Raw genomic sequence first — 24,770 nt, forward strand, 5'->3', positions numbered from 1 at the left:
TCCGTGACCACCATGCGGGAATAATGCGTTCGAATTCATACTGTAGCAATTATTTTGAAATGCTTTGATAGCAGTTGGTAATGCTTTGTTATTGTATCGTTTTGTTTCAACATTGCTCTGACATACGAATAAACACCTTGTAAATAAATTTGTATTGTTTTGTTCATAAAACAGGGTTGTTGCTAGATCAGATACAGTTGTGGCCAGAAGTTAACAATAATTATTTATATTATTAATTAAATTTCCCATTGTATTTTATTAACGTCTATCCAAAACCTAAACCCATCACAGTACTGTAAAAATATTAATTATTGTTTTACAGTGTTACAAAAATGATGCTAAATTGATGGCATATCCGTAGCTGTATCCTATCTAGACTACACCATAAAACAGTAACATGATTAAAATATATAAAATCATGATTTTGTAGTATTTGGACTAGTCGGGAATCGAACCCAAAACAAATTTGTAACACAGATCTGTTGTGCACACGCATAGTCCACTAAGCCATACAAGACACAGTTGCGTCCTTGATCATGCCAGTCAGATGCAGATTCTCCGGGTCTTGAAACGCCTCTGAAATGATCGATGCTTTGAATCGCTTTAGCCACGTGACCAAGTGTTTCGAAACACTTTAGTCACGTGAGCTGGGTGTTTCGGATCATGCTTCGGTGCAGTGTTTCGAAACACTTGCGCTTCGGGATCTCGACACTGTGTCGAAACGTCAGTTTCACGTCAGCCATCCTTACCTGTAATCTGCTCACGGTTCACTTCTCCTCGCGCGCAAACATCACCGCTGCGCTCGATTAATATTGCATTAGCATTGATTTGCCACCATAGTTTATACTATTAACATTATTGTGCAGGGGTGGCTCAGTGGTTAGCACTATCGCCTCACAGCAAGAAGTTTGCTGGTTTGAGTCCCGGCTGGGCCAGTTGGCATTTCTGTGTGGAGTTTGCATGTTCTCATGTTGGTGTGGGTTTCCTCAGGGTGCTCTGGTTTCCCCCACAGTCCAAACACATGCGCTATAGGGGAACTACATGAACTATATTGGCCGTAGTGTAGAAGGGTACAAAAATAGAGTTGGGATTGGGCCCAAGCCGAAGGAAAATGAATGAATGAATTTAACAATGTTGAGGTATTTGGACTGGAAACAAGACACAAACTCTCTTTCTCTTTGCAGTGTAGTAGCCATGAGTGTGTCTCTGTTACATAAGCCATGTAGCGGCCATGAGAGGAAGGTTTTGATTTGGCCTTGTTTACTGTGGTGTTTTGTGTGTTAGTATGACTTCATGCCCTGCGGCCGCTGAGAGGATGTGAAAGCGGAGCAAACACACAAACACCAGACCCTGAACCCAGAACACTGGAAAGCAGACTCAGATCTGCTCACTATGCCATATGCTGCTGGTTGAGGCCTTTACACACACACACACACACACACACACTGCAGAACCGTTGGAAACAGCACTGCCAACAAAACAGACACTCAGAAACAGCCAGTTAGCAAACTGAAGCCAAACCCAGCAGTAAATCACATTCAGCTCAATCCTGCAGTCAAAGCAGAGGCCTGATGCCACAACACACACACACACACACACACACGCATGCATGCATGAACGCTCGCACCCATGCATCACACACACACATGAACACTCACAAGCATGCGGAACACACAAACACAGGTATAAACACTCAAGCATGCATGCAGCTTGCGCACACGCATATACATGCATGAACATGCATGCAGCACACACACACACACACACACACACACACACACAAATAGACACAAACACACTTAAATGCACACACATACATGAACGTGCAGCATGCGCACACACACACACACACATGCAACACACACACATACATATAGACACATGCACGCTCACACGCATTCAACACACACACACACACACACACACACACACACAAACTCAAACATACACACAAACACACACAGAAATCGACGCTTGTAAACACACTCACACACACTTATGCAAACAGACACACAAACATATTTGTCAACTCCCACACGCATGCTTAACACACAAACTCACACATGCAAACACACACACACACATTCGCTCACATAAACACACACAAATATATTCAATCACATGCACACACACACACACACACTCACACACACACACACACACACACACACGCGCACACACACACACACAGACGCCTACACATGCAGAAATTCACTCAAACAAACACAAACACACAAACACACACACACACACAAACACAGACACATGCAACACACACAGAATTCGATGCTTGTAAACACACTCACACACACACACACATGCAAACAGACACACAAACATATTTGTCAACTCCCACACGCATGCTTAACACACAAACTCACACATGCAAACACACACACACACATTCACTCACATAAACACACACAAATATATTCAATCACATGCACACACACACACACACACACACACACACACACACACACACACACACACACACACACACACACACACACACACACACACAGACGCCTACACATGCAGAAATTCACTCAAACAAACACAAACACACAAACACACACACACACACACAAACACAGACACATGCAACACACACAGAATTCGATGCTTGTAAACACACTCACACACACACACACACATGCAAACAGACACACAAACACATTTGTCAACTCACACACGCATGCTTAACACACAAACTCACACATGCAAACATACACACACACACTCACACAGACCCACACACACATTCGCTCACATAAACACACACACACAAATATATTCAATCGCATGCGCACACACACACACACACACGCCTGCACATGCAGAAATTCCCTCAAACAAACACAAACACACAAACACAGACACATGCAACACACACAGAATTTGATGCTTGTAAACACACTCACACACACATGCAAAAAGACACATAAACACATTTGCCCACTCACACACGCATGCTTAACACAAATTCACACATGCAAACACACACACACACACACACACACACACACACACATATTTATTCACATGCACACACAAGTAAAAAGACACAAACGCACACACGCACACACACATTCACAGACACCTGCACATGCAGAAATTCACTTAAACATACACACACACACACACACACACTCACACATATGCTATATACACTGTAAAACACACTCACTAACATGCACATGCGTAAACACACACACACACACAAGCACACACAGACACGCACACACACACACTCTATTTCTCATGATAAATCATGTTGATCTCTGCAGGAACACTCAATACTGTTGATCTCCATGAAGAGACGCAGAGAGAAATCTCCCAGCTGCCACTGTCTTCATCAAATCACTCGCATCGGTTTATTTAGACAGCATGAAGAAACGTTTAACACCCCGACAGACCACTTATTAGTCTCAGTCTCTCGCTGTGAGAATGAGTGTGTGTCAGCTGTTGGAGAATCTGCTCCAGCATACAGTGTACACTCACCGGCCGCTTTATTAGATACACCCTACTAGTACTGCGTTGGAACCTCCGTTTGCCTTCAGAACTGCCTTAAGCATCTAAAACTTTTTTTCATTTTGAGCATTATAAACTCTAGATGATGGATAATAAAGCCCAGAGTGTCTTCTTTCCAAGGATACATAAACATTAAATGTAGACCAAATCATTCAGCGACTGTAAATGTTTTAACTTGGGAAGATGATTTTTGAGAAAGTGCCTCTGACAATGATGGAGAGAAGGACATCGACATAGCCTCAGAAAATCTTTTACAGTAATCTCATTTTGCATGCTATCTTCATCAAATTTAAAATGTAAACATATGAAATACTTGGCTTTCAAGTCATATTTTTTCCAGGACATTACATTACTGTTTTGCTGTGTTTCTATATGGAAAACTAAAATTAAACACAATTAAATTAAAAATTAATTTCCTCATGACTTCATAATGTATAACTTTTTATATTTTTTTTAACATACAACTTCTCCTTTTACCACAGTAAAGCTCAAAGTGTCTTCTTTCCAATGATACATAATTTGCGTTTGTAGCTTACTGGAGTCAGGAACTGTTACTATTTAAAGTTAGGTAGGTGTAAATTCCTAAAATTGAGTGCTGGCTAACAGGTTCCTTAGTGGCATAGATTCAACAAGAGATTCCTCAGAGATTTTGCTCCATATTGACATGACAGCATCACGCAGATTTGTCGGCTGCACATCCATGGTGCCAATCTCCCGTTCCACCACATCCCAAAGCTGCTCTATTGGATTGAGATCTGGTGACTGTGGAGGCCATTCGAGTACAGTGAACTCATCATCATGTTTAAGAAACCAGTCTGAGATGATTCACACTTATTGACGGTGCATATACTTCTGGAAGTACACTGAGGTCATGAAGGGATGGACATGGTCAGCAGTAATACTCAGGTCGGCTGTGGCGTTGATGCTCAATTGATACTAATGGGCAACAAAGTGTGCCAAGAAAATCTCCCCCACACCATTACAACCACCACCAGCCTGAACTGTTAATACAAGGCAGGATGGATCCATGCTTTCATCGTGTTGAGGCCAAATTCTGACCAAACCATCCGAATGTGGCAGCAGAAATGGAGACTCATCAGAGCAGCAACGTTTCTCCAATCTTCTATTGTCCAGTTTTGGTGAGTCTGTGTGAATTGTAGCCTCAGTTTCCTGTTCTTAGCTGACAGAAGCAGCACCCGGTGTGGTCTTCTGCTGCTGTAGCCCATCCGCCTCAAGGTTGGACGTGTTGTGTGTTCAGAGATGCTCTTCTGCAGAGCTCGGTTGTAACCAGTGCTTATTTGAGTTACTGTTGCCTTTCTATCAGCTGGAACCAGTCTGGCCATTCTCCTCTGACCTCATCAACAAGGCATTTGCGCCCACAGAACTGCCGCTCACTGGATATTTCCTCTTTGTTGGAGCATTCTCTGTAAACCCTAGAGATGTTTGTGCGTGAAAACCCCAGTAGATCAGCAGTTTCTGAAATACTCAGAGCAGCCCGTCTGGCAGAGATCATTGGGCACTTAACATAGATCAGGGATGTCAAACTCAGTTCCGCAGCTCTGCACAGTTTAGTTCCAACCCTAATTAAACACACCTGATCAAACTCATTGAGTCCTTCAGGCTTGTTTGAAACCTTCAGGTAAGTGTGTTGGAGCAGGGTTGGAACTAAACTGTGCAGGGCTGCGGCCCTCCTAGAACTGAGTTCGACATCCCTGACGTAGATCAAAAGCGCAATTCTAAAAGCAAAACATCCACAATCACGAGCTCTGAAAAACTGAACGAGCAGATATTTCAGCAAATCTCCACAGACTGATGTTGCTTGATGAACGCCGTCAAACCCCAAATATTCTCTGCTTTGCCAACTTCAGTCAACTTCTGGCCCACCTTTGCATTCTGAGGGTCTCTGAGCTGTGTGCATGAACGCTGGCGTGTGTTAACAACTAAACAAACCCAGACACTCTCAGGCGCGCGCACACGCACACGCACACACACACCACATTGCATAATGTTGAGTCCTAACACACAAACACAGACTCTTTCTGTCTGATTCTGGCCGACTCTCACACAAGCGCTCTCGACACACACACCGCAGAGAGAGAGAGGTGGATTGTGGGTAGTGTGTGACGTTCAGCAGGGTTTAGTCTGGGAGAGAGGAGGATTGTGGGTAGTGTGTGACGTTCAGCGGGGTTTAGTCTGAGAGAGAGGAGGACTGTGGGTAGTGTGTGTTGTTCAGCAGGGTTTAGTCTGAGAGAGAGGAGGATTGTGGGTAGTGTGTGACGTTCAGCGGGGTTTACTCTGAGAGAGAGGAGGATTGTGGGTAGTGTGTGACGTTCAGCGGGATTTACTCTGAGAGAGAGGAGGATTGTGGGTAGTGTGTGACGTTCAGCGGGGTTTAGTCTGAGAGAGAGGTGGATTGTGGGTAGTGTGTGACGTTCAGCGGGGTTTACTCTGAGAGAGAGGAGGATTGTGGGTAGTGTGTGACGTTCAGCGGGGTTTACTCTGAGAGAGAGGAGGATTGTGGGTAGTGTGTGACGTTCAGCGGGGTTTAGTCTGAGAGAGAGGAGGATTGTGGGTAGTGTGTGACGTTCAGCGGGGTTTACTCAGAGAGAGAGGAGGATTGTGGGTAGTGTGTGACGTTCAGCGGGGTTTACTCTGAGAGAGAGGAGGATTGTGGGTAGTGTGTGACGTTCAGCGGGGTTTACTCTGAGAGAGAGGAGGATTGTGGGTAGTGTGTGACGTTCAGCGGGGTTTACTCAGAAAGAGAGAAGGATTGTGGGTAGTGTGTGACGTTCAGCGGGGTTTACTCTGAGAGAGAGGTGGATTGTGGGTAGTGTGTGACGTTCAGCGGGGTTTACTCTGAGAGAGAGGTGGATTGTGGGTAGTGTGTGACGTTCAGCGGGGTTTACTCTGAGAGAGAGGAGGATTGTGGGTAGTGTGTGACGTTCAGCGGGGTTTACTCTGAGAGAGAGGAGGATTGTGGGTAGTGTGTGACGTTCAGCGGGGTTTACTCTGAGAGAGAGAAGGATTGTGGGTAGTGTGTGACGTTCAGCGGGGTTTACTCTGAGACCGCTGGAAGAGCTGCAGCCGCTCTTGAGTTTAACCCTGCAGCCCACACTGAGTCCACATAATCAGCAGCGTGACGCGCAGCAGACCACCAAGCACAACGCCCTCAGTGTGTGTGTGTGTGTATGTGTGTGTGTGTGTGTGTGTGTATGTTTATGTATGTACGTGTGAGTCTGTGAGAGGGTGTTTGTGTCTGTGTGTTTCTGTCTGTTTGTGAGTCAGTGTTTGTGTCTATATGTGTGTGTGAATGTACATACGTGTGTGTGTGTGTGTGTGTGTGTGAGTCTCTGAGGGTGTTGCTGTGGTGTGAAAGCCGCAGTGGAAGGACGTCCTGCCAGGCGGACAGCAGGATGAAACCGCCCTGCACAAACTGACCCTCGTCTGACCTTCCAGCACTTCAAGTCCAAACCACAGCAACTCAACTCCTCTTTATCTGCTCTCTGTCCTTGAAAACACACTCGTGTCCATCTCTGAATCATGTGTTATAGACTCAGATCACACACACACACACACACACACACACACACACACACACACACACACACACACTTTTCTGTTTCTCAGTCCAGCCAATCAGATTAAACACATCATAAAACCAATTTAGACTAGTTCTGCATCCCAATTTGCATAATATTCATTCATTCATTTTCATTTTCCGGGGTCGCCACAGCGGAATGAACCGCCAACTTATCCAACAAGTTTTTACCAAGCGGAAACGTGTATGTGCGGAAACATCCACACATACACATTCACACTCATACACTACGGACAATTTAGCCTACCCAATTCACCTGTACCGCATGTCTTTGGACTGTGGGGGAAACCAGAGCACCCGGAGGAAACCCACGCGAACGCAGAGAGAACATGCAAAACACCAACTGAGCCGAGGATCGAACCAGCAACCCAGCGACCTTCTTGCTGTGAGGCGAACGTGCTACCCACTGCGCCACTGCGTCGCTCAATTTGCATAATATGCATCCTAAATAGTATTTGAAAATGGATTCAGTGTGTGAAATCGAATAGAACTACAAATACGAATAAAAAAGTGTTAAAACTACAAACATGGCTGACACGTGAGACTGATGGTTAAATGGAGAGACTTTGGTATATTGTTTTCACGATACTGGAATTCAGTATCAATCGGTGAGGATATTTTAAAAAGGCATCCATTTCTAACGTTTGAGCGCTGTTCTCAAACAGCTGATTTGACATTGTGATCACATGCTCAACAGGAATGACTGTGATTGGCCGTGAAGGTGATCAGTTCACCAAACTCACCGTTGTTTACTGAGCACCCCTTCCACCCCTACTTCTTCTGATAGGGTGGCAGGGCAGCCCGGTGGTTAGTACTGTTGCCTCACAGCAAGAACACCACTGGTTCGAGCCCTCACAGGGCCAGTCTGCGTTTCTGTACAGTTTGCATGTTCTCCCCATGCTCGAGTGGGTTTTCCCCAATTTCCAATGTAGCATCTTAAGACAACCCTTAGCCGGCTATATCTCAGCTATTCCTAACACGTTCAACACAAGCACAGGAGTTTTCGAGACCTACCTGAGCTCAAACTCCCCTCTCGCCCTTCAAACGGGAGGGAGCCCCAGGCTCAAGGATCTCATAAGCTCAGGGCTCTCTCCTGAGACAGCATGCCAAACATGCTTAATTATCAATCATTAGCTAAGTGTGAACTCTTTGATCCTAACTGTGCTATTTTGGTGACTGTCACTTTAAACTCAAATGAGATTTTAGTCTTTTTAGAAGAGGGCGGAGCTACAAACGCTATGGTGATAGCAGCAGAGTCAAAACTCTAACGACGGACGGCTGCTTCTCACTCAGGGCTGTTTATATGCAAATGAGGGAGGGATGGTGACTAGTGGGCGGGGCTTTTAACCTCTGATGACACATACAAATGGAGAATGTCAATCAAAGTGTTTCTGCAGACAGTTTTCGTCAAGTCTGATTATAAACAATTTAATTTATACATTTTTACTATTAGAGGCTGAAGATATTGAGAGACCGCTGAGTTTAAACCCCTTACAAAAGTGATTTTTGTATAAAATGTCCCTTTTAATGCTTTATTATTGTTTTCCTTCAGACTGTGTATAAATCAGAGAGTGATGTAAAGACATGCTGATAAGCTTCCTCTGAAACGCTCCGCTGGCAGTGAACACACTCCACAGGAGACTCTCAAACACACACACACAGACACATACTTTCACTAAAGTAAATGAGAAACAATCTGTGGATTTATCTGAAGTCTATGCTGAACTCCAAGCATGTCTCTCTAAGTTTTGACTTCTTTAAAGACCATACGAGAATGAAATTGGCTGTTTCCTCTTTTTTTTTTTAATGTTCTCTCCCCATTTGACGTGACAGGTCTTTCAAGCCTGGAGTGATTCGGTCGGAAATCTGGCGCTCTGATGACGGTTGTTAGGACGCCTCCATTGAAGATGGCAGATTATTCCTGCTCCGTCTTTCATGCGCAGCATTTCTGAAGCGTGACGTGCCAGAAACCACCTATACTCCAGATTCATTTCTTATTGACTCGCTTTCTCTGACTATTTGACAGCATTTGAAGTGGTTTGTGGGGTGGTCGCGTCTGTCCTTCACGGCTCCCGTTGAAGTTAAAGAAAAGGAACTTCATGGAGCTGTTTTGTGAAACGTCAGAATGAGGATTTGAACATTTTAAAACACTCAAAGCTACGTTTTTCCAGACTTCCCCTCTAAAGCAATCTCATTGGCTCAGAGCTTTATTCTTTTCACTTGTTTTCAAACATTTACATTGCAATTCAATTCAAACTGATTGTAGTTTCAGTTTATTTTACACCTGTTAGTCAGCACCTCAAAACGAGCATACCTTTATTAGGTAAGGACAAAGATTTTTAAAGGGATAGTACACCCAGAAATAAAAAAATCTGCTGTTCATTTACGCTATTAGACAAAGTATACTCAAATCTGGCGCTTGAGTGAAAGTTGAAATAGCCTAATAAAGTAATACTGAATCACCCTGAACACATCATTTGAATCAGTGAGTTGTTAATGGAGACTCACTCTGAATGGATCATCTGAATCAGTGAGTTGTTAATAGAGACTTACTCTGAATGAATCATTTGAATCAGTGAGCTGTTTATGGAGACTCACTCTGAATGAATCATTTGAATCAGTGAGCTGTTAATGGAGACTCACTCTGAATGGATCATTTGAAATAGTGAGTTGTTAATGGAGACTCACTCTGAATGAATCATTTGAATAGTGAGTTGTTAATGGAGACTCACTCTGAATGGATCATCTGAATCAGTGATTTGTTAATGGAGACTCACTCTGAATGGATCATCTGAATCAGTGAGTTGTTAATGGAGACTCACTCTGAATGGATCATCTGAATCAGTGAGTTGTTAACTGGAGACTCACTCTGAATGAATCATTTGAATTAGTGAGTTGTTTACTGGAGATTCACTCTGAATTAATCATTTGAATCAGTGAGTTGATTACAGAAGACTCACTCTGAATGGATAATTTGAATCAGTGACTTACGTCGCACTGAAAGGGCTTCTCTCCGGTGTGTGTGCGCATGTGTTCGTCCAGCCCGCGCTTCTGACTGAAGGCCTTGTTGCACTCGCTGCATTTATATGGCTTTTCCTGTAAGAGACGGAGAGGTGGTAAATATACTGGCAGAGATGGGTAGAGTATCCAAAATCTATACTCAATTAAAAGTACAAGTACCTGCAGAAACTTTTACTCAAGTAAAAGTAAAAATTACAATCTTAAAAGTTACTCGAGTAAGAGTAAAATAAGTTTCAGATGAAAGAATTACTCCAGTAAATAGGTACTTTTCATAAAAAAAAAAATATATATATATATATATATATATATATATATATATGCATGAGCAATATCACACGTGTGGCAGTGCAATATGGCTGTATATCAGCACTGGTGGGAGGCGTGCTTTGCGCTTTTGCTGATATACAGCCATATTGCACTGCTACGAGTGTGATATCGCATTTATACAACAGTTCGACGACACAATCATGTATATAAAAAAGAAAATCAAACACAGAGTCTAAAACCCTTTTGTATTAGGAACTACTGTCTTCCGCTGTTCATTTTTATCTGCAGATGGCATATCTGCGTGCTTACATCTCAAAGGTAAAACAACTTGAGAAGAAGTCCTCTTAAAGGGGACATGACATTTATAGACGATGCATATCAAACATTAAGGGACAGTTACAATATCACAACAATTAACGGCAAAAAAAGCAGCGCAATCACTACCAGGCTGCTGTTGTGTTTGCGATAAGGAGGGACGAGGATGAATCCAGCTTTTTATTCGCAGCGTCTTATTCATGATAAAGAAAACATGCAGTTTTCATCTACAAAGCAAGGACTTATTATGCGGTCCTGGTGCCATCTTGTGGATAGACAACGTCAACAGTCTTTGACTAATGGACGCCGACGCGCTGTCTCTCAGTAATGATAAATATTTTAAAATAGGCACTATCCTTGTAAATAAACTGCATAGTTGCAATCCAAACAACTACATTCTCCACTAAAATAGCCTTAAAAGTACATTATGCTCTCTAACAGCAGTAATATTTGTCAAACTGTAGAGAGTCCTCTGCTTGTATGTGGGCGAAGTAATACACAAAGGTGAAGATTAATTTGTGTGCTGTTACTGGAAAAATATCTCACGGCTATCAGCCAATCAGGTTCAAGAACCAGACAGAACTGTTGTATATATATATATATATATATATATATATATATATATATATATATATATATATATATATATATATATATATATATATATATATATATATATATTATTTTTTTTTATTTTTTATTTTTTGTAAATATTTCACAATTGACATTTAGCAGATTCAGGAATTTTCACAGTAGTTCCTGTAATTTTTTTCGGGTTAAACTCTTAATTATATATCGGCTAAAATGAAAGAAGCTTATAATTTTAAGAAAATTAATCATTCTTGTTAATCAATATTGTTATCCCCCAATGTTAAGATGGGCCGCCCCCAAGAGACTCTGATTGGTCAGCTAACAAAAGGGCTGTGATTCACAGATCAGCCACACGTCACCAGTAAGCATCTCCTTTATAACATTACAGCGCCTTTGGCCACACCCCTTCACTGCGCAGGGTGTATGTGCTTAACCTGATGGGTTTATGACATCATCATACACTTTGTAGTCCTCAAACTTCGTTCGCTGTAGGCTTTGCTAAGCTAACTCTGTAAAAGCCAATGTCTCCCTTTGCATAGAACTTTGGGCGTCTTACATTCAGAGATGTTGTTTATGTTCACATACATTACACATCAGCAAGTTTAAAATATGATATATTGTAGTGGTCCACCTCTTTACAACTATTATGTTAAGAAAAGTCTTCTTTCCGTTAGACAGAAAATATAAAGGGGGGCTAATAATTCTGAATTCAACCGTATGTGCTCCTCAGGAAGACGGCCTCTAGGAGCAGGACTGCACACCTCTGATGGAGAAAAGCATCCTGATTAACACATTTCAGGCAGTGAAACCTTGTGGCTGAACTCTGTTATCGTGTTTTTGAATAGACTAATGAAGAGCCTTCAGACAGAGACAGAACAAACCCTCAGGCGTCAACATACATCTGTGTGTTTACAGAAACTAGAGACCATACCTCACACACACACACACACACACACACACTCGAACTGAAGATGGACCGGGATAAACAACTGAAGAGCCTTTCATGTGTTACACACCTGGAACTCATTTCACATGGACACACGCATACATTAACTTGCATAACAGCCAGGAAACACACACACACACACACACACACACACACACACACACACACACACACACACACACACACACACACACACACACACACACACACACACTAAACAAAACACACCTGCACATACTGTAGTAAGAGAGTATGTGTCCACTGTGTTCAGCATATTTGGGTCAAAAAACAAGATCATTTTGGGGTCCGCATCAGATTAAACTGACAAAAATAATTGTATATACATAAAAAAAAAAAAAAATAATAATATATATATATATATATATAACACAGGCTAATTGGAAATACATGTTAAAAGCCTACATTTTCATGTGTAACTGTATATGTAATTTATATATAAAAACAAATTTAATTGTAAATATTTACATGTAAACTTTAATTCATTAATACATTATTGAATCATTATTAATATTAAATGACCATGCAAAACAATTTTTTAAAGATTATAAAGTATACATAATCATAATTCATTTAATATAAATAAATTATTAGCAACAAACGACGAATTTGACTCAAAAGATGTCAACACTTTAGTGACAATTCACACCATTTACTACTGGCTTATTACAGTATATGCCTATTATTAAGATACTATTTATACTCTGCCTATTATTAAACTATTATTAAAAACAAGGGGGCTAATAATTCAGACTTCAACTGTATATATATATATATATATATATATATATATATATATATATATATATATATATATATATATATATATATACATATATAACCGATTTATTTTATGTTTGTCATGATGACAGTAAATAATATTAGACTAGATATTCTTCAAGACACTTCTATACAGCTTAAAGTGACTTTTAAAGGTTTAACTGGGTTAATTAGGTTAACTATAGGCAGGTTAGGGTAATTAGGCAAGTTATTGTTTAACAATGGTTTGACCTTAAAATGGTGTAAAAAAAAATTAAAAACTGCTTTTATTCTAGCCAAAATAAAACAAATAAGACTTTCTTCAGAAGAAAAAATATTATCAGACATACTGTTAAAATTTCCTGAATCTGTTCAACATCATTTAGGAATTATTAAAAAAATAAATTAATGAATAAAATTCGGGCGAATAATTCTGACTTGAACTGTATATATGTATATGTATATATATATATATATATATATATATATATATATATATATATATATATATATATATATATATATATATATATATATATATATATATATATATATATATTCTTGCGATGTTCAGCGATGTTCTTGCTGTGAGGTGACAGTGCTAACCACTGAGCCACCGTGCCACCTTGCAACAAAGTTTATTTTACTTAAAAAAAAGTCAGTAAACTCATTGACTTACAGCACCTTTATTATTATTATATAATAATATAATAATATATATTATAATACAATATATATATATATATATATATATATATATATATATATATATATATATATATATATTAAATAATATATATAATAATAATCATATAATATAATATATAATATTATTTATTATACCTTTATTATATAATTATGCATATAGTTTATTTACATAATAATTACATATTATTAATAATTACATAATTACATAATAAGGCAACAAGATTACTTTTTTTTTAAGTAAAGTCAACTAATCGCTTTTTAAAGGGAGGCCTTAGAGACAGTTAGTGTGTGTGTGTACATCAGGGAGGAGAAAGTGCACACACTGATAGTCCATCCCAACTTCTATCAGCCTGCTGTGTCAGGAATGGGTGGATAAAGGAAGAGGGAATCATGGAAAGTGGAGCGGGACGAGGTGTGTTCACACCGCACCAGATGAGAAGGTGCTGCAGATGAAGTGTGTTTGTGTGCGTGAGCAGAGAGACATCATCAATATGGGCCTGTGCCATTGAGGACACATGTGTTTGAGTAAAGTTTAGTGTAAGATGAGAGTTCTGGCTCTGCTAGAGTAAAACACATCCAGTGTGACGCTCTGAGGCTCACGGCTGAATCAGATGAGCAGTAAAAGTGTCAGCAACACACAAAAACCTCCCTTATGAAAAAGAAGCAAACTTTAAGTTCATTTTATAAAGTATGCCTACTAAAATAATGCTGAGGTATATATTTAAGTCCAGTGAAGAGCATTGTTTATTCCATGGGGGATTTAATCTCGATTGAAACACGAAAAGAGGGTGGGGCATAGAATAGCTCCTCCCCTTTAAAAAACAGCCAATAGTGTTTACTTTCATCTAGGGCTGGGCGACATATAAATAAAAATCAAGATATCATGTTACTTATCGTTTGATATTGATAATTACTGAATATTTTTAACAATACATTTAGGAATATTGGGATTTATTTAACTACATTTTATTTTACCAACATTACTTAGGCAAATAGATTTAATAGTCAAAAACAAACACGTTTAAACGAAATATCTGATCTTTTTATAATGAAATAAACAGAAGTGTTAAAGAGACTCAAACTTGATAGACACAATGTCACAAAGTTTATGCAATGGTAAAGATAGATCAACATCTGTGAGGTGTGAATAACAATAACACATTCAGTCAATCATTTTCTTTTCGGCTTAGTCGCTTTTTTAATCCAAGGTCGCCACAGCGGATTGAACCGCCAACTTATCCAGCACATGTTTTTACGCAGCAGATGCCCTTCCAGCCGCAACCCATCTCTGGGAAACATCCATACACATACACATTCACTCACATTCATACACTATGGAAAATTTTAGCCAATTCACCTGTACTGCATGTGTTTGGACTGTGGGGGAAACAGGAGCAAACCCACGCGAACGCTGTGAGAACATGCAAACTCCACACAGAAACCGCAATCAACCCAGCCGAGGCTCGAACCAGCGACCTTATTGCTGTGAGGTGACACCACTACCTGCTGCGCCACTGCGTCACCATAATAATGATACAGTAAACCTCAAATTCTATTAACAAAATAAATTATGATAATCAAATCTGAGCTTTCAGGTAAAGTACATAAAATACATACTGACCATTGCAAATTGTGCAGGTAAATGACAACATTACCCACTATGCTACAAAGTCTTTCAGATGGGGAGCTAGTGGCTGGGATGCACAAGAAAAGAAACCAAAAAGCCACTCTGGCGACATCCTTACATCCTTTTTTATTTACAATCTCCTCCTTGCTCCTATACAGCACTCATTTTCTCGTGTTTTGTCAATCTGACTTGAAGTGATAAGCACAAGCGTGTGCTTTCCTTCACCATTTTCTATGGCGTCTCAAGTAACTGCAGTCAAAGTCAGAATTATTCACCCCTTATTATTTTTTTTCTTTTTTAAATATTTCCCAAATAACGTTTAACAGAGCAAGGAAACTTTCACAGTATGTTTGAGAATATTTTTTGTTCTGGAGAAAGTTTTATTTGTTTTATTTCGGCTAGAATAAAAGCAGTTTTTCATTTTTTAAACACCATTTTAGGGACAAAATTATTAGCCACTTAAGCAAAAAATAAATAAATAAATAAACAAGGGGTCTAATAATTCTGACTTCAACTGTAGGTGATCGTTTTCTCAGAGGATGACAAATGGACAAACCATTGCTGCAGCTCTGATGCAAGTTTATGGAGAAAAGTAAAAAGCACTGCAGCATTTGGAAGGACATTGGTCTGCTGTTATTACTGAAATATCTATATTCCATAAAAGGTGTGAAGCAGATTGGTTAATCTACTTACATAAATCGCAGTGCGCTTGGGGCATTCAGAAAAATTGTTGATGTTTTTCAACTGGGTGAACCTGGAAAATGCGTGCGCGACACGTGTGCGCCGCTTCCACACCATGTGCACGCTTCCATTGGAAATGACAAATGTCTGATGGGGCATGTCAGATACTAGAGAGCATTTGATTGGTCGGAAGATTTGAAGTGACGTAAAAAAATCTATATATTTAAGTAAAAGTTACAAACTGCAAGCTCTGTATGCTTATATCTTCTAATGTCAATTTTGTCATTGTTTTGGGTGCACACTAGCATATAGATATCCTTAAGTCTAACATACTGAAAACATCTAAAAAAAAAAACGTTAATTTGATCTTGCGGGAAACTTAGCTGATATGGAAAAAAGCTATATTGTGATGTTTTATATGGGGCCGTCAGGCTCTGGAACTTCTCAAATATGTGTGTGTTTAAGCATATTCAGCATTTTGCTGAAAGTGGAAATCTGACACTCTCTGTAACGAACATCATTTGCATATAAAGGCCAGAAAAAAAGTGATGCTGCATCAATATTTCAGCACATATGGGGTCTGATGAACCTGCATTTGTTTACCCTGGATGGATTTGGGCAACTCTTCAATGAGACCCAATAAGAGGATTAGCGCAGTTCTGTCATTACCGCATCAGAACTGCTTTGTTTAGTCATGATGGCTGTGCTTCTGCTGTTTGTCAGTCCACAGCTCGTACGCTACCCTGCTGAATTACCGCATCATGCTGCATATTTGCTGAAGAGATGTAATGACGTGCCGCGTCTGTTCAGCTTTCCTTGGATTAACGCTGATGCTGACACTCCATCTGTGTTAAAAATCGGAGAAACGCTGCTGTTTCTGAAAGATGTGATACAGCTCTTCCAGGAAATGATGTCACAATAAACACCCAGGTGATCCATCATCACAGGAGATTTTACATACGATTGTTCACATACACACACAAGCAGAGCGTTGAATGAGGATGAAATGGACAGGTGGATGAGCAGGAGGTTTGTAAGTGAATCAGTTCATGCATGATTGTAGTCTTACCCGGGTGTGTGTGCGAATGTGCATTTTTAGCCCGTCGTTCTTGCTGAAGGCTTTGTCACAGTAGGGACACTGATACGGCCGCTCACCTAAAGATAGAACAACACAAACAAAATTTAGACTTCGAAAAAAAAGATTCATATTTCATCTACATTTACTGATATACTGCTGTATTGACTAGTTATTCCCAACAGGTTTGGCCCTGGGACTACAGTACTGAACATGAAAATCTGCCGATTACATTACAACTTCACAGCTTCAGTGTGTTCAGATTTTACCCATATTTGACCTCATTGACCTTCAAACCTGAAAACTAATTAGTCAAAGTATGATATTACCGGCGCTGACCAATGGCAGGGTTTTCTGAAAAGCTCATTTTAGCAGTTGATGTGAACATCGAGAACTAGCTCCAAACAAATGACCTGCTTTAGTCTGAATTTAATGTTGGAGTCTTGATTCTGGTATTTGGATGCTGGAATACATTCTCCAAACTAAAAGCAAGACTCAAAAGACAAAAGCTGTGATGTGGCATGTTTATTTGTGGGCTGTTTTGTAGTAGCGCAGTCAGTTACGTCATTATTCAAAGCCAGTTGGTTGTTCTGATCTGAGCCCCTGTGCCAGGACCACTTCGGTGGAGAATTGACGTTCTAATTGGTGATCAAGGCGCATTACTGCATCACAATCACTCCTGACGTTCTGCTTTGCTGGAATCAAAGCTTGGAAAAAAGAAGAAAAAAAAAACCTGGAGTCTGCCTCTTTGGATGGAGGATGTTTTAATGCCAGGCATAATTCGGGTTTGGAACGGGGAAACCTGGCACAAAACTTGGGAATCTGCATAATATTAAAGGCTCCAGTATGTTGTGGGATTCAGTGCAGAAAGCAAGCATATCATTTAGAACAAAATATGACATGTTTGATGACTTACTCCGACTTACAAATGTGCCGTTTTTTTTTCAGATTTTTTTTTTCAGCTGAAGACCAAGTAGAGCTTAACTGGATACATACAGGACGCTTCATGAAAAAACCCAAACCATTTGGTTTTCATGTCATGTTTGGTACGCGTGTGTTCTTGGGTTCATGCGTCTTTATTTTTTTTATCACTTGATGTTTGGAGTTATTGGTATCTGTGAATATGTGAACACCCCCCCCCCCCATTATGGATACCTGTAATTAACTCCTCAGAAGAAAGTAATTGCCCTTTTTGCGATCAAAGGGAATCCATTTCTCGCTGTTTTTTTCTGAAGCTTGGATTTATGTTTGTAGATCTTTTTAGTAGGTTTCATTTTCAGTTTCTAATTAGGTTTCTAAGGGTGCTTTCACATCTGTAGTTCAGATTCATTGTAGCATCGTCTTCCGTCTTTGGGTCATTTTCACACCACACTGATTGCTCTGGTCTAAACCAGATGAAAAGAACCAGTCATCTGACAAAATCCTCATCACTTATTGGCCAGATGTTATTGAACGTAATTCCTAAACTGCTTTTTGATTGGTCAGAATTTACGTGCGCGAAAATGCCAATGAACACCTGCAAGTAAACAAACCTGCTATGGAGGGACTATGGAGGGACGACTGCGCTGGCTGATTGTATCGCTGCTCATAGTAGACTATACAGTTTGTATACATCACTTTAGACAAACTCTACATATTGAGGATGAAGCACGGCTGCGGCTGGAAAACAATGTTTGAATGCATCGCACGTCACTTCAGGAGGAGGCATGAATTAATTTAGCTAAACTGCAACATGGTCATCTTCTGGAAATATTAGCAATGATCCATCAGGTAATGTTTTTCTCTCTCTCTCTGTTGGTAAAGTGCTGCCGACAAATATTTCTCCTCCACATCCCATAATGCACAGCGCATCAGCCTACAGCAGCTGAATTAGGCCAAAAGGCGCAGTACTTTTTGCGGTTGGGTCTGTTTTAGTTCAGATCATATTCTCAGCACAAACACTCCGCTTCAGGGTTCGTTTGAAACCGTACCACATCTTGGTACAGGTCTTGGTACACTTTTTTGGTCCGCTTTTGGTGCGCTCTCAAATACGATTGCTACATTCTCACCTGCCCAAACCAACCGCACCAAGAGGGAAAACCAACTCTAGTGTGATTCAACTGAACTAAATAAGGCAGGTGTGAAAGCACCCTAAGAGCGGATCATTCATTTTGGTGTAGGAAAAACCAACATGGCGATGATGGACATAGAGGGTGAAGGTTGTCAAGATGTAGTGCAAGTGTTTTCTCTTTGACAGTTACTGCTGATAAATAGCATGCAGTTTAAAGATTCCAGATTAATTTAAGACGGAATGTGTGTAACATAGCATCTTTTGGTGTTGGCAATGTACTGAGAGCCACTAACACCTATCTAAACTCTCCTTAGTGTATGAGTGTGAATGAGTGTGTGTGGATGTTTCCCAGTGATGGGTTGTGGCTAGAAGGGCTTCCGCTGAGTAAAACATGTGCTGGATAAGTTGGTGGTTCATTTGGCTGTGGCGATCCCAGATAAATAAAGAGACTAAGCCGAAAAAAAGATTAATGAATGAATAAAAAAAATTCACAGGAGGGTAAATAATTTTGACTTCAACTATATATTTATATATATATATATATATATATATATATATATATATATATATATATATATATACATACATACAGTATATACACACACACACACATATATACATATATATGTATATATATATATATATATATATATATATATATATATATATATATATATATATATATATATATATACATATATATATAATTAACTGTATATATATATATATATATATATATATATATATATATATATATATATATATATATATATATATATATATATATATATATATATTAGGGATGTAACGGTATTGTAAATACCGTCATACCGCAATATTAATTTTTTTCGATATTACCGAAGTCGCTAGACTCGGTAAAACTATAGGTCTTCTGAGAAAATTTGCTCAGGCGAATGAAGCGAACGGGAGGTAGCTGAAACTTCATTTCCCATCAGCCCCGGTGTGGCCATAATCCTTTGCGGTCTGTTGTCGCTACAGATCCAGTAATGCGGAAATGGAGTGTGCTGCTGGTAGCGGAGATGAAAAAAAGATGGAAATGATCGAACCTAAAGCGGGTGTTGTCGCCGCGCGCGTGCTGAATAGCGGTGCTGTCGCGCGCGTTCTGATCAGCTGTGTTGTGGCGCGCGTATTGTAAATGCGCCGAGGGGGGGTTGAGCGCGCATACTCAAGAGAGGTGTTATCGCGCGCCTACTGAAGGGCTGGACTGGACGGAGGTTGTGTCGCGTCGCGGGGGCACTTTTGATCGTTTTGGAAGGGCATTTTCTATCCAAGACTAAAAAGGGCATGTACACTGCACAGGTTGAGCCCTATGTGTGCACGTGCCTGCAAGTTGGGGAATACGACTAATAACAGTCATGGGGACTGCAGAAACACAGCACACTGTTCAGATTGATGCAGACATTGACTTGTACCGCAAAGAGATCTCTATCTCACTCATGGTTTGTCCTCTCAAGTGGGGGAAAGACAATGCACAACGTTACCCCACTGCTGTCAACATGGGCCAAGTCATATCTCTCTTGTCCCAGAATCCTCAGTCCCAAATGAGAGGGTTTTTTTCTGTTGCAGGGGACATTGTAAATACCCAGAGATACCAGCTTTTACCAGATTATAGTTATATGATAATTTTCCTTTAAACCCATCTCTATCTAAGTGAGTGATTAAATGTTAAATGTGATGAGTTTTCAACAATACTAAATTGAAACTTTATTTTTTTTTACATGGTTTAATAATTTTTTGTTATTAAAATTGAAGTTCCTGTTTCAAAGCTTACAGATAGATGGCTAATTTGTATGTCATTGACACTTTTGGCACTTTTTTGGAGTATTTTCAAAAGTTTTTTTTTTTCCTGTAAATGATTCAATAAATACCGTACCGTGACATTCATACCGAGGTATTACCGTACCGTGAAATTCTGATACCGTTACATCCCTAATATATATATATATATATATATATATATAAATATATATATATATATATATATATATATATATATATATATATATATATATATATATATATATATTTATTTATTTATTTATATATATGTATATGTTATTTTGTCTAGATAAAATAATAAGGTGTATAAAATATAAATCAGGATCTCAAATCTATACTCTGCGTCTCTTTAGATTACCAGCAATGTGAAAGCAGACACATAGGGGTTTTGTGTCTCTATCTCCACCATCTTGAACGGCAGAGATCTGAAATAGGCGGGGCCTGCATAAGCCACACCCCTCTGTGGATCAAAGCCACACTGAGCTGAATGGCAGAGATGCTATCGGTCTCACCACAAAGAAGGAGTGACAAGCTGTCAATCAGCGAGTGCACCAACACGTGGCTCTGCTTTAGATAAAGCTGATGGAGGCTGCAGATAGCGGAGCAGTTATGATTGAAGACCTACAGTCCAGCAGTGGGAGGTAACAAACACCACCGCGCTGGAAACCCAATTCGAGACCTCTCATTTAAGATTTGGGGTCGGGAAAATGGTATTGATTAACATGATATAATCATCGCCTAGTGAGTGTTGTCATTGTTACCTAAAACTAAACCATATCTAAGATAAACAAAATAACTATACTAATGCAATTACGTGTCTAAATAAAGCATGAAGAAAAAAATCAAATCTCATTTAAAATGTAACATAAAATGAAATAGTGGCAGCATGATGCCTCAGTGGTTAGCACAGTCGCCTAATGGCAAGGAAGTCACTGGTTCGAGTCGGAGCGGGGCAGTTGGCATTTCTGTGTGGAGTTTGCATGTTCTCCCCGTGTTGTCGTGGGTTTCCTCCGGGTGCTCCGGTTTCCCCCACAGTCCAAACAAATGCGCTATAGGGGAATTGAATAAACTAAATTGTTGTAGTGTTTGGGTTTGTATGTGTAAATGAGTGTGTATGAGTGTTTCTCAGTATTGGGTTGTGCCTTGAAGGGCATCTGCCACATAAAACATATGCTGGAATAGTTGGCGGTTCATTCCGTTGGGGTGACCCCTAATAAATAAGGGACTAAGTCGAAGGAAAATGAATGAATGAACGCTTTTAACAATTCTGTTAAGGATTAATAATATTTATAAAAGGTCCTTTAAGTTTAACTAATGCTAAAGTGGCCCTTAGTGACACACCTGTCATACAAGAACCATTATTGGTTCCTCAAAGAACCAATCAAAACGTTTAACTTTACTGCTGTGTAAATAGACGCCTGAACATTTTTAGTTAATTGCTTAATTCGCGCATCAAATCCGCTTAATTCATGCGTCAAATCTGATTAATTCGTGTGACAAATCCGATTCATTCATGCGTCAAATCCGATTCATTCGCGCGTCAAATCCGCATCATTCGTGGGTCAACTCTGCTTTATTTGCGCAGCAAATCCATTTAATTTGCGCGTCAAATCAGCTTGATTCTCGCGTCAACTCCACTTCATTCCCGCTTCAACTCCGCTTCATTCGTGCTTCAACTACGCTTCATTTGCGCGTCAAAATCCGCTTCATTCGCACGTCAAATCTGATTCATTCACGGGTCAACTCCGCTTCAGTCGCACTTCAACTCCGCTTCATTTGCGCATCAACTCTGCTTCATTTGCGCATCAACTCCGCTTCATTCGTGCGTCAAATCCGCTTTAATTGCGCGTCAACTCCGCTTCATTCGCGCTTCAACTCCGCTTCATTTGCGCGTCAAATCCGCTTCATCCGCACGTCAAATCTGATTCATTCGCGGGTCAACTCCGCTTCAGTTGCACTTCAACTCCGCTTCATTTGCATATCAACTCCGCTTCATTTGCGCGTCAACTCCGCTTCATTCATGCGTCAAATCCGATTCACTGGCGCGTCAAGTTCGCTTAATTCACGCATACAAATACGCTTAATTCGCGCGTCAACTCCGCTTCATTCGCGCATTAAATTCACATCTTTCACAAATCAAATTCACTTCAACAGATGAGGATGTACGTGATGGTTTCTGTCTGCCAGGTCACACTAGCTTCATTGCTAAATGGCTAACATGGATTTTAGTGAGAAAATAACAGTGTTTATGTGCTTTAAGAAGGCTGAAAAACAGCGTTAATTCATTTGGAGCCGTGTCTGAGTGCACTAGATCTTTTCAGAGGTGCAGCAGCTCTGTGAGCTCATAAACTCCTCCAGAAACTTATCCTGGATGATGGAGGCTTTCCGCTGTGCTTCTGATAATCACTCAATTCTCATAATCACGCCCATACAAGAGCAAGCTCCTAATTGGTTAAAGTGGCACAAATGTCCACTGAAGTTCAGATTTTCAGAAGTTCAACGCTCAACTCGCTTCATTCGCGCGAATCACGTCTCAACCACGTTCCTAAAAAGACCACCAGCTCTGCACATTTTCCATGTCTCCTTAAACAAACACACCTGATTCAGATCATCCGCTCGTTAGCATTACGGTACATTACTTTTGAGATCGATATTTATTTCCCAATAATACATCATACGATTCAAAGGATCTATTAATGATCAGTGCTCCAGAGTTTTAAATATTAAAAACAAAGGTTGAAACGGATATATGTAATATCCAACACTGTACAACAAGAGAGAGGAAAAAAAACAGGTATAGATGACAAAAGTTGACTTGCCAAAGAAAACTGGCTACTGAAGTTTACACTTAATACAGCTAATATTGTGCTCCTAGCTAAAAGCAGAGAATAAGTGCATTGCTCTTTAAGAATTTCGGTGTAGGACAGATTTAATGTTAAAAAGAGGAGTAAGGCATAAATCAGGTTCGGCATGATGTCAGCAAAATAATTTCCCCGCATAAGAAAGAGACCCGTTTAACTGGAACAGCCTGAGATAAAAGTTGGCTCGCTGGAACAGCTTCTGTTGCTCTGGCATATTGTGTAGGAATTATTTAGAGTTTCGGAAAAGATGTAAAAGTATCAAGCTCACATAACCGTGAGATCCAGCCATCACCAGCAGGAAGCAGAGAGAAACCCAGGCACGTGAAACAAAGCTCTATTCTCATTACGGGGCTTTCTGGGCTAATGAAATAAGGGTTTTCTGGATGGAGAATGGCTCCCTTCGGAATAGGTAATGCGTCTGGCAATTGGGGCAGCCCCATGGAGAAACGTGAAATGGCAAAACATAACTTAATAAGACACTGCCTTCTGAGAGATGCCAATGGCTGTGTTCTTGTGTGTGCAACAATCCCGTTCTCTAATTCGCTTTCGTCTTAATGCATTCTCTTGAGGGAATAATTGTTGGATTCCAAAAACGCGTGTTTAGATTAATCAGATGAATGAAGAGATTGGCGAGGAAAACTTTTTTGCTGCCCTTTGAATAATAAGGTTAATTAGCTCAGCTTCAGGGGGAATGCACATGCAAGATGTTCATTAAACATGAGAGCGCTCTCCAAACGAGTCTGCCGAGACCTTACAAACGATCCGTTATGGTGCTGATTTGATGGTGACAAGCTCACCATGTACATCCAAAATCTGGATGTGATCCACTGTGCTAAAAACCAACGTAATGTATTGAGCACTGCAGCAATGAAATGAATCGCACACCAAACATGCTACGCCATGCATGACAGTTGGAATT

The 24,770-nt window shown here is 40.1% G+C and overlaps 2 protein-coding genes across 6 annotated transcripts in view; one reads left to right on the forward strand and one right to left on the reverse strand.

Annotated features, from left to right (window-relative positions):
- The window catches only part of LOC147838133 (uncharacterized), a 92,792-nt gene that overhangs the window by 38,462 nt on the left and 29,560 nt on the right, over positions 1-24,770 (forward strand). The window lies entirely within an intron of this gene.
- Positions 1-24,770, reverse strand: part of prdm5 (PR domain containing 5) — a 115,233-nt gene that overhangs the window by 4,961 nt on the left and 85,502 nt on the right. For 4 of the 5 annotated variants that reach the window (XR_015522760.1, XR_015522758.1, XR_015522759.1 and 1 more), the window contains 2 exon segments: positions 17,135-17,220; positions 10,124-10,228 (listed from right to left, as the gene is read on the reverse strand). The exons of the other annotated variant lie outside the window; for it this stretch is intronic. Coding sequence is in view for 1 of the 4 variants with exons in the window: in NM_001002301.3 (NP_001002301.2) it covers positions 10,124-10,228; positions 17,135-17,220 (191 nt within the window). In the remaining 3 variants the exon portion in view is untranslated. 5 annotated transcript variants of the gene reach the window in all.

The sequence above is a fragment of the Danio rerio genome, chromosome 23 (genome assembly GCF_052040795.2).
Source record: "Danio rerio strain M-AB ecotype USA chromosome 23, GRCz13ab, whole genome shotgun sequence".
NCBI lineage: Eukaryota > Metazoa > Chordata > Actinopteri > Cypriniformes > Danionidae > Danio > Danio rerio.